The 11,572-nt window shown below is 41.9% G+C and overlaps 1 protein-coding gene and 1 non-coding gene across 2 annotated transcripts in view; both read left to right on the top strand.

The window, feature by feature from the left end:
* Positions 1-286: 286 nt before the first annotated feature.
* trnat-ugu (transfer RNA threonine (anticodon UGU)) lies at positions 287-362 on the top strand. Its single transcript has one exon. It is a non-coding gene; the product is annotated as a tRNA-Thr (tRNA).
* Positions 363-2,937: 2,575 nt separating this feature from the next.
* LOC106588009 (calcium and integrin-binding family member 2) overlaps positions 2,938-11,572 on the top strand; it is a 54,896-nt gene continuing 46,261 nt past the window's right edge. The window contains exons 1-2 of the mRNA XM_045708670.1: positions 2,938-3,340; positions 4,059-4,093. Coding sequence (XP_045564626.1) covers positions 3,290-3,340; positions 4,059-4,093 — 86 coding nt within the window. The 5' untranslated portion in view covers positions 2,938-3,289. The remainder of the gene's footprint in view (positions 3,341-4,058; positions 4,094-11,572) is intronic.

The raw sequence follows: 11,572 nt of genomic DNA, 5'->3' as shown, positions 1-11,572 counted from the left end.
CTAGTACTTTTGGGTGTCAGGGAAACGTATTGAGTAAAAATCACTTTATTTTCTTTAGGAATTTAGTGAAGTAAAAGTAGGCAAAAATATAAATACTAAAGTAGAGATACCCAAAACTATTACGTTAAAGTATTTTTACTTAAATACTTTACACCACTGCAAAGTAGACATATTATGTCGATCAGAAACAGTAATCTTAAACTTGTATTATTTTATTGAAACGCTTTCACCACGGATTTGTTTCACGTTGTCGTATTAAGATAAACAGACATTACGTTGCTTATGAGCCTTCCATGTAGCTCAGTTGGTAGAGCATGGTGTTTGTAATGCCAGGGTTGTGGGTTCGATTCCCACGGTGGGCCAGTACACAAAAAGAAAAAAGAAAAAAAAGATGTATGAAATGAAATGTATGCATTCACTACTGGAGGACTCACGAAACACAAATGCTTCGTTTGTAAATTATGTCGGAGTGTCCCATTGGCCATCCCCTGGTTTGCTTAATATAAGAAATTTGAAATGATTTATACTTTTACTTTTGATACATAAATATATTTTAGCCATTACATTTACTTTTAATACTTAAGTATATTTAAAACCAAATACATTTAGACTTTTACTCAAATAGTATTTTACTGGGTGACTTTTACTTGAGTCATTTTCTATGAAGGTATTTTTAGTTGGTTCTACCACTGCTACTTTGTTGTACAACTCAACGATGTACTTCATAGTTGAGTGTCAAACTCATTCCAAAGGGCCGAGTGTCTGCAGGTTGTCACTCCTCCCTTGTATTTGATTGATGAATTAAGGTCCCCAATTAGTAAGGAACTCCCCTCACCTGGTTGTCTAGGTCTTAATTGAAAGGAACAACAACAACAAAAAACAGCAGTCACTAGGCCCCTCAAACTCAACTCTGGACCTTGAAGCCAGATCCACTGTGTTTTTTTACCCTAATCAGGGACTGATTTAGACCTTAGACATCAGGTGGGTGCAATTAATTATCAGATAGAACAGAAAACCAGCAGGCTCATAGGGCAGGGTTTCCCCAACTCAGTCCTGGGGTCCCCCACCTGGATGCATGTTTTGTTTTTCCCCCTAGCATTGACTACACAATCAAAGCTTGGTTATTTGAATCAGCTGTGTCGTGCTAAAGCAACAACCAAAACGTGCACCCGGGGGGTCCAGGACCGAGTTTGGGAAACCCTGTAGAAGGGTAAGAGTGGAAGACCCCTGCATTAGGTCCTCCATTGAACGAGTTTGACACCCCTGATTCATCCTCCATCCAATCCTTTCTACAGTACATATCTCCACCAACAGATGGCAGGCTTCCCTTCTCTTTATTCACCACGCTAGCTTCATCTGTACAGAAACAAATTCAGACTATGGATATAACCTATAGGACTACAGATTCAGACCTTTATGGATCTAACCTATTATTAAAGGACTACAGATTTAGATCTTTATGGATCTAACCTATTATTAAAGGACTACAGATTTAGATCTTTATGGATCTAACCTATTATTAAAGGCCACAGGGTTTTTATATATGTTTTTTTGTAACTGTATATTTACCACCACAAACCGATGCTGGCACTAAGACCGCACTCAGCGAGCTGCATAGAGCCGTAAGAAAACAGGAAATTGCTCAACAAGAGGTGGTGCCCCATGGAGGCCGGTGATTTTAATGCAGTGGAACTGAAATCATTTTTGTTACCTAATTTCTACCAGCATGTCACCTGTGCAACTAGAGTAGACAAAACTCTAGATCACCTTTACTCCACACACAGAGACACATTCAAAGCTCCCCCACGCCCTCCATTTGGCAAATCTGACCATAACTCTATCCTCCTGATTCCTGTTTACAAGCAAAAACTCAAACAGGAGGCGGTCATTGATGCTAAGCTACAGGACTTTTTCGCTAGCACAGACTGCAATATTTTCTGGGATTCATCCAATGGCATTGAGGTGATATGAACCTACCAGATAAGCTAAATGCCTTCTATGCTCGCTTCGAGGCAAACAATGCTGAACCATGCATGAGAGTACCAGCTGTTCTGGGGGACTGTGTGATCACAGTCCAGGGGCCATATCATTATCACATGTAAAGTAGCCTCCTACTGTAGGGGCCATATAATTATTACATGTAAAGTAGCCTACTACTGTTGGGGCCATATCATTACCACATGTAAAGTAGCCTACTACTGTAGGGGCCATATAATTATTACATGTAAAGTAGCCTACTACTGTAGGGGCCATATCATTATCACATGTAACAGGGGCATGTGCCTCCATAAGTGAACTACAGCGATCATGTGATTTGGAACTGTGAGCTTATTGGTCTGTTAGAATTAATTGGTTGTGTGCTGTGATTGGTTGCAGGTATGAAGACACCTATTCGTATAAAATATTGGCTAATTTCCTGTTCTGTAAATCTGTAGAGAGAAGTGAAAGACAGACTGGTAGCCTGCAAGCTGGAGTTCATTCACAGTTCACACATTTTCCATCCAGTCTCTCTGTTATGTTAATGTTTTACATGTAAGTATCCTAAGTACATTGGTACAAAGGGCTTGCCTATTTTATTAGCATTTACCAGTCTAGGCAGTCTTCGACATTTGTCCTTACTAGTATTGTGTAATCTTCTCTGTGAGTCATTTAAACTTCTATTACAATTTAAAACTACAGATTCCTCTATGGATATGATTCATATTTCTTAATATTTTTATATTTAAAACTTTAGTGACATCTGTTAGCTCTATATACAGTAGCTTCTGTTAGATTTACTGTATACAGCTTCTAATGGTGTTTTTAAAAGCACCATATACCGTTTCCATAGGAACCCATCACATAGCTGGACAGATCTGACCAGTTGGCTGCCTAAATGACGCCGCCTGCTGGCTTGTCTTGGTCTGCAACGGTAGTCTACTGTATCGGTACTACATCCTGAAACACTCCAGTGACGAGACAACATTCAACAAGGGCAGAGTCAGTGGTACCCGACCTACCCTCGCCACGCTGCTGCTCCAAGGATGCAGGAAAAGGAATATATTTGTCTTTTTCGTCACACCTCTTTACAAAATCACCTGTTCGGAAACGAGGTCTAGGCCTACTTTCTCTGCGAATTTGCATTTCTAATCAACGCGTTTTTGTTCGTTAAATCCGCGTTTGGGTTTTATGAATCAAATCTTTCACAAGATAATGCGATGATGTCGTCTTAAATGACTGAAACAGAAATAAGCACGTCACGAACGTCCAATGTAATGTATCTGTGTGATGGGGAAAATACTCAACCAGGATGGGTAATAAGCAAACGATATTTACTGATGAACAGTTCGAGGCATATCAGGTAAAATGTGTTCAAATATTTTTTTCTTTCATCTCGTTTAGGCTACTTAATTTCCATATTGTTCAATCAAAATACATGTAACATTCAACAATATTTATTGTGGATTAAGTAACTTAGATAGGCCTATTTATATTTATTAACCCATAATTTTTATAAAAAAACATCAGGAAATTAATCTGACATGATGAATTGCAAATGGCCATAATGAAAGTAAGTTTATTTTCAGGCAAATGTATCTTTCTTTTACACACAGAGAATTTTCCGCACGCTATAGTTGTTTATTGTTGGGTGGTTGAGATAAGTCCCAGGTTGGTGGACTACTGGCTATATACTGTGAGATTCCATCCCTAACGGCACCCTATTCCCTATTACCAGAACCCTTATCAAAAGTAGTGCGCTGTATAGGAAATAGAGTGTCATTTAGCAGATACACTAAATTATCACGGAGGTGTACAGGTTTGGTTACCACCAAACAAAGGAATAAATATGCTTGTTTCATAATAGCGCCACGTAAACCTGTGTATGATTTGATTTGTTGTAAACCCCATTGAGCATGGAGTACCTCATCTAAACTCTCCCAGGGTTTAGTGCCCAATGGTTGGCATCAAATGAGGGCGGCTGCCACACCGCCCATCTTTTAAACCTGCTCTCTTTTTGTCCTGCTAGTCTAAGTCTGTTCATTCAAACGGGATTTTAACGTTCCTTTGTCTCTTTACAGGACTGCACATTCTTCACACGCAAAGAAATCCTACAGTAAGTTTATTTCATACAGTACATGTGCTTTACCATCCATATGTTAACACAATGGATCTGAGACTGTTAATTCCACTTCCCTTTATTAATGAAACACATGATGACCATGGACTGAGGCTGCAATGGCTACTTAACCCAGTGAGCACAAGACGTTGAAAATACGTATTGTCTTGTGCTCATAGGGATTATTGTCACACAGCACAGGAGGTTGGTGGCACCTTCATTTGGGAGAACGGGCTCGTGGTAATGACTGGAGCGGAATCAGTGGAATAGTATCAAATACATAAAAAACATGGTTTCCAGGTGTTTGATGCCGTTCCATTTGCTCTTTTCCTGACATTATTATGAGCAGTTTTCCCCTCAGCAGTCTCTGTGTAACCAGTCCGGTATTTAGAATTCACAAACTAAAAATGGGTTAACGCACTTCTTTCCATTGGAAACCAAACCCAGCCAGCAGCTGCAGCCTTCATTAGTTTAACCAAAGCCCAGCAAGCAGCTGCAGACTTCATTAGTTTAACCAAAGCCCAGCCAGCAGCTGCAGCCTTCATTAGTTTAACCAAAGCCCAGCCAGCAGCTGCAGCCTTCATTAGTTTAACCAAAGCCCAGCCAGCAGCTGCAACCTTCATTAGTTTAACCAAAGCCCAGCCAGCAGCTGCAGCCTTCATTAGTTTAACCAAAGCCCAGCCAGCAGCTGCAGCCTTCATTAGTTTAACCAAAGCCCAGCCAGCAGCTGCAACCTTCATTAGTTTAACCAAAGCCCAGCCAGCAGCTGCAACCTTCATTAGTTTAACCAAAGCCCAGCCAGCAGCTGCAACCTTCATTAGTTTAACCAATGCCCAGCCAGCAGCTGCAGCCTTCATTAGTTTAACCAAAGCCCAGCCAGCAGCTGCAGCTTCATGAAATAAAGGTTAAAATCTCACCTTTCTGGTAAAAATATAGCTGTTTTTAAGCTAGTTTCCCGCAACTCTACACATTTTGTCATGGGGCTGAGAGAATGTTGTTAGTTTTAAACCTAATTTCCTGCAACTCTACACATTTTGCCATGGGGCTGAGAGAATGTTGTTAGTTTTAAACCTAATTTCCTGCAATTCTACACATTTTGTCATGGGGCTGAGAGAATGTTGTTAGTTTTAAACCTAATTTCCTGCAAATCTACACATTTTGTCATGGGGCTGAGAGAATGTTGTTAGTTTTAAACCTAATTTCCTGCAATTCTACACATTTTGTCATGGGGCTGAGAGAATGTTGTTAGTTTTAAACCTAATTTCCTGAAAATCTACACATTTTTCCTTGGCTTATGCCATGTTCTGAAACCTGTGTCACACGAAGCAATTTGGACGCAATTTCTGTTGCCGATGCCAAGTTACAAGTGACGTCATCAACTTTGCTGAAACACAAACCTGTCATACATCACATCATGTTTTCATAAATGATTTGTTTATCCAAATGTTTAGTAATTGTAACCACATCAATATAGACAGCTAGTTGCCTATTTGCCAACCATGTTTTTGATGTATTTGATACCATTGATGATGAGCTGAGTTTAGCTAGCTAGCTAGTGCAGTTCATGTTAAACAATTTACAGTTGAAGTCGGACGTTTACATACACTTAGGTTGGAGTCATTAAAACTCGTTTTTCAACCACTCCACAAATGTCTTGTTAACAAACTATAGTTTTGGCAAGTCGGTTAGGACATCTACTTTGTGCATGACACAAGTAATTTTTCCAACAATTGTTTACAGAAAGATTATTTCACTTATAATTCACTGTATCACAATTCCAGTGGGTCAGAAGTTTACATACACTAAGTTGACTGTGCCTTTAAACAGCTTGGAAAATTCCAGAAAAGTATGTCATGGCTTTAGAAGGTTCTGATAGGCTAATTGACATCATTTGAGTCAATTGGTGTTGTACATGTGGATGTATTTCAAGGCCTACCTTCAAACTCTGTGCCTCTTTGCTTGACATCATGGGAAAATCAAAAGAAATCAGGCAAGACCTCAGAAAAACATTTGTAGACCTCCACTAGTCTGGTTCATCCTTGGGAGCAATTTCCAAATGCCTGAAGGTACCACGTTCATCTGTACAAACAATAGTACGCAAGTATAAACACCATGGGACCACGCTGCCGTCATACCGCTCAGGAACGCGTTCTGTCTCATAGAGATGAACGTTCTTTGGTGCGAAAAGTGCAAATCAATCCCAGAACAACAGCAAAGGACCTTGTGAAGATGCTGGAGGAAACAGGTACAAAAGTATCTATATCCACAGTAAAACGAGTCCTATATCGACATAACGTGAAAGGCCGCTCAGCAAGGAAGAAGCCACTGCTCAAAAACCGCCTTAAAAATCCAGACTACGGTCTGCAACTGCAGAACTGTTTGGCCATAATGACCATCGTTATGTTTGGAGGGAAAAGGGGGAGGCTAGCAAACAGAAGAACACCATCCCAACCGTGAAGCACTTGGGAGGTAGCATCATGTTGTGGGGGTGCTTTGCTGCAGGAGGGACTGGTGCACTTCACAAAATAGATGGCATCATGAGGGAGGAAAATTCTGTGGATATATTGAAGCAACATCTCAAGACATCAGTCAGGAAGTTAAAGCTTGGTCGCAAATGGGTCTTCCAAATGGACAATGACCCCAAGCATACTTCCAAAGTTGTGGCAAAATGGCTTAAGGACAACAAAGTCAAGGTATTGGAGTGGCCATCTCAAAGCCCTGACCTCAATCCTATAGAACATTTGTGGGCAGAACTGAAAAAGCGTGTGCGAGCAAGGAGGCCTACAAACCTGACTCAGTTACACCAGCTCTGTCAAGAGGAATGTGCCAAAATTCACCCAACTTATTGTGGGAAGCTTGTGGAAGGCTACCCGAAACGCTTGACATAACATTTTAAAGGCAATGCTATCACATACTAATTGAGTGTATGTAAACTTCTGACCCACTGGGAATGTGATGAAAGAAATAAAAGCTGAAATAAATTATTCTCTCTACTATTATTCTGACATTTCACATTCTTAAAATAAAGTGGTGATCCTAACTGACCTAAAACAGGGATTTTTTACTAGGATTAAATTTCAGGAATTGTGAAAAACTGAGTTTAAATGTATTTGGCTAAGGTGTATGTAAACGTATTTGGACGAGCAATGTCTGAGTGGCATAGACTAAAAATCAGTAGAATATAATACAGTATATATACATAGGAGATGAGTAATGCAAAATATGTAAACATTATTAAAGTGACTAGTGTTCCATTATTAAAGTGGCCAGTGATTTCAAGTCTGTATATAGAGCAGCTGTAATGCGATGCTACTGGCGGCAGAGAAGTCAGGCGCAGGAGAGCGGAAACTGATTTACAACGGTTGTGTTTAATAACCATAAACCACCGTCAACAGAATAATACAAAAAATGGGTCAAACAAAACCCAGTAACGACCAGCATACCGTGCACAAGCACTACAACAAACAATTACGGACAAGGACAGGGACCAACTTCGGTGGAAGTCGTGACAGCAGCAGCCGCTAAGGTGCTAGTGATGGCTATTTAACAGTCCGATGGCCTTGAGATAGAAGCTGTTTTTCAGTCTCTCGGTCCCAGCTTTGATGCACTGAGGATTTTTTATTTATTTAATCTATTTTAGAATAAGGCTGTAAAGTAATTTTTTGGGGAAAAAGTCAAGGGGTCTGAATACTTTCCAAATGCAGCGTATATCATATTTTTTGTAGTAACTAATTTCAGCTGGCACTACCCATTCTTCTTTTCTCTGCCACCTACATTTACGCTTTCAGCTAACACCTAGTCTCCAGTCCACACTGCCTTGCCTGTGGGCTTTCAGCTAACTCCTAGTCTCCAGTCCACACTGCCTTGCCTGTGGGCTTTCAGCTAACTCCTAGTCTCCAGTCCACACTGCCTTGCCTGTGGGCTTTCAGCTAACACCTAGTCTCCAGTCCACACTGCCTTGCCTGTGGGCTTTCAGCTAACTCCTAGTCTCCAGTCCACACTGCCTTGCCTGTGGGCTTTCAGCTAACTCCTAGTCTCCAGTCCACACTGCCTTGCCTGTGGGCTTTCAGCTAACTCCTAGTCTCCAGTCCACACTGCCTTGCCTGTGGGCTTTCAGCTAACTCCTAGTCTCCAGTCCACACTGCCTTGCCTGTGGGCTTTCAGCTAACTCCTAGTCTCCAGTCCACACTGCCTTGCCTGTGGGCTTTCAGCTAACTCCTAGTCTCCAGTCCACACTGCCTTGCCTGTGGGCTTTCAGCTAACTCCTAGTCTCCAGTCCACACTGCCTTGCCTGTGGGCTTTCAGCTAACTCCTAGTCTCCAGTCCACACTGCCTTGCCTGTAACTTGGAGTGTCTCCAAAGACAGGGCATCTCTCTCTCCCTCTCTCTCTCCCCCCCTCTCTCCCTCTCTCCCTCTCCCCCCTCTCTCCCTCTCTCCCTCTCCCTCCCTCTCTCCCTCTGTCCCGCTCTCCCTCTCCCCCCCTCTCTCCCTCTCTCCCTCTCCCTCCCTCTCTCCCTCTGTCCCGCTCTCCCTCTCTCCCTCTCCCTCCCTCTCTCCCTCTCCCCCCTCTCTCCCTCCCTCTCCCCCCCTCTCCCTTGTTCTCTCTTTTTGCTGGCCTCAGTATTCTAAAGCAATGAAATTCCTGAAGGGTTGCTAGTGCCCTTCCAGAGTGACTTATGGTAGGAAATCGCTCCCCACTTCCAATTAAAAACCTGTAGGAGCTTGTTTTTGTTTTTTTAAACCAATGGCCATTTGTTTTCTTGAAATATACTGTAGGTCAGGGCCACTTCAATAATCCTCTGAAGTTGCAAAGCTGCATCGGCAACATTAAAATGACGTATTGGATGTAGATTCCTATTAACACACACTTATTGTCTTTTGATGCGTTGTAGATGACCAATGTATAGTGTAGTGCAGGCCGTTTGCTGATAGTTGCAGACTAATTTGCTGTAATACTCTGTACTCTCTCCTTGTTAATCAGACTGATACATCTGTCTCTAATACTCTGTACTCTCTCCTTGTTAATCAGACTGATACATCTGTCTGTAATACTGATACTCTACAGTATATACTTCTACCCTACAGTATATACTGCTACCCTACAGTATATACTGCTACTCTACAGTATATACTGCTACCCTACAGTATATACTGCTACTCTACAGTATATACTGCTACTCTACAGTATATACTGCTACCCTACAGTATATACTGCTACTCTACAGTATATACTGCTACTCTACAGTATATACTGCTACCATACAGTATATACTGCTACTCTACAGTATATACTGCTACTCTACAGTATATACTACTACCCTACAGTATATACTGCTACCCTACAGTATATTATTCTACCCTACAGTAGTCCCCTTCCCCTCTTCTCTCCTCTACTCTACAGTATATACTGCTAGCATACAGTATATACTGCTACTCTACAGTATATACTGCTACTCTACAGTATATACTGCTACCCTACAGTATATATTTCTACCCTACAGTATATACTGCTACCCTACAGTATATATTTCTACCCTACAGTATATACACCCCTACCCGTATATACTCCTACCCTACAGTATATACTTCTACCCTACAGTATATACTGCTACCATACAGTATATACTGCTACCCTACAGAATATACTTCTACCCTACAGTATATATTGCTACCCTACAGTATATACTGCTACCCGTATATACTTCTACCCTACAGTATATATTTCTACCCTATAGTATATACTGCTACTCTACAGTATATACTGTACAGTATTTTGTCTGGGAAAAACTACTTGCTGAATGTTTGCGGAAAATTGAATTCGGTCCATCTTTTTAACAGAGTCGGTATTTTGTGTAACGGTTTAATCCTTCCCTTGTGTTGGAAAAGGATATCCACTTATGTTCCGGGTCAGTTTGACCCAGGACAGTAGCCCTTATCACCATGTCGATGAATCCATCATACATTCATCGTTTCAAGTTATGAAGTGAACATGATATACCTGTCCAATAGTCAGTTGATTCCCTTTTAACCAGACATCCCATAATAGGGGATTGTTTACTGTCAACAACACCCTCTTCCTTCCACTGATTCTGATTTCTGGCTGTGGTAACACACCTCTCTGTTCTGCTATGGTGAACCCTTCCAGGATTTATGGAGGCCACTTTTCCATTCTTGGTGGTTAAGGAGTGGAGTAATCTATAATTGTTTTTGTCGACTCCACACCTCTACGGTTCTGCTTCTCGCCTCATTGTGCTTTAAGTGACTGAATTTGAATGTGTGTTCCAACTAAGGTATCAAGTAAACAGTAGAGGTGACTGATCCATGAGTCAATTCAATTCCCTCCATATGTCCCATAATACTTCATCTAATTTAAAACAACCTCCTCCTTGATACCACTTTCTCCACGGTCTGATTTCCGGGTGTGGTAACAGTTGGTACACCTCGGTTCCTCTGGACGTTGATGTTCTTCAAACTGAGAGCCACTTCCTTTCTGTTATACCAGGACAGGATGTACCTCACCTCAACATCCTTTCTGTTATACCAGGACAGGATGTACCTCACCTCAACATAGTTCATTCAGACCAGAGAGGTTCTACTGAGCCTGGTTTTCAGAGGTATGACGCACACACTGTCCCCAAGATGGATGGCTGCAATCGCCAGCGATGTGCCACAAATGACCCAATAAAACGGCAGCACACCAAGCTGTAGTGTGAATCATGAGGAGAGGAGGGGCACCTGGCCACCCGGCTGCTAAGCAATATATGGATGGGATTTACTAAGTCATTAGTAGTGGGGCTAGCTCTCTCTCTCTCTCTCCCACTCTCTTTCTCTCTGTCTCTCTCTTTCTCTTTCCCTCTCTCTCTCTGTCTCGCTTTCACTCTTCTCTCTCTCTCTCTCTCTCTCTCTCTCTCACTCTCTCTTCTCTCTCTCTCTCTGTCTTTCTCTCTCTCTCTCTCTCTCTCCCACTCTCTTTCTCTCTGTCTCTCTCTTTCTCTTTCCTTCTCTCTCTTTGTCTCGCTTTCACTCCTCTCTCTCTCTCTCTCTCTGTCTTTCTATTTCCCTCTCTCTCTCTCTCTCTCCCACTCTCTGTCTCTCTCTTTCTCTTTCCCTCTCTCTCTCTGTCTCGCTTTCACTCCTCTCTCTCTCTCTCTCTCTCTCTCTCTCTCTCTCTCTCTCTCCCACTGTCTCTCTCTCTTCTCTCTCTCTCTTTCTCTCTTTTCTCTCTTCTCTCTCTCTCTCTCTTCTCTCTCTCTCCTTTCTCTCTCTCTCTCTCTCTCTCTCTCTCTCTCTCTCTCCTTTCTCCTTTCTCTCTCTCTCCTTTCTCTCTCCTTTCTCTCTCTCTCTCTCCTTTCTCTCTCCTTTCTCTCTCTCTCTCTTCTCTCTCTCCTTTCTCTCTCTCTCTCTCTCTCTCTCTCTCCTTTCTCTCTTCTCTCTCTCCTTTCTCTCTCCTTTCTCTCTCTCTCTTTCTCTCTCTC

This window comes from Salmo salar, chromosome ssa26, assembly GCF_905237065.1.
Source record: "Salmo salar chromosome ssa26, Ssal_v3.1, whole genome shotgun sequence".
NCBI classification, from domain to species: domain Eukaryota; kingdom Metazoa; phylum Chordata; class Actinopteri; order Salmoniformes; family Salmonidae; genus Salmo; species Salmo salar.
Note: the sequence above shows the minus strand (reverse complement) of the source record. Positions and strands in the feature narration are given on the sequence as shown.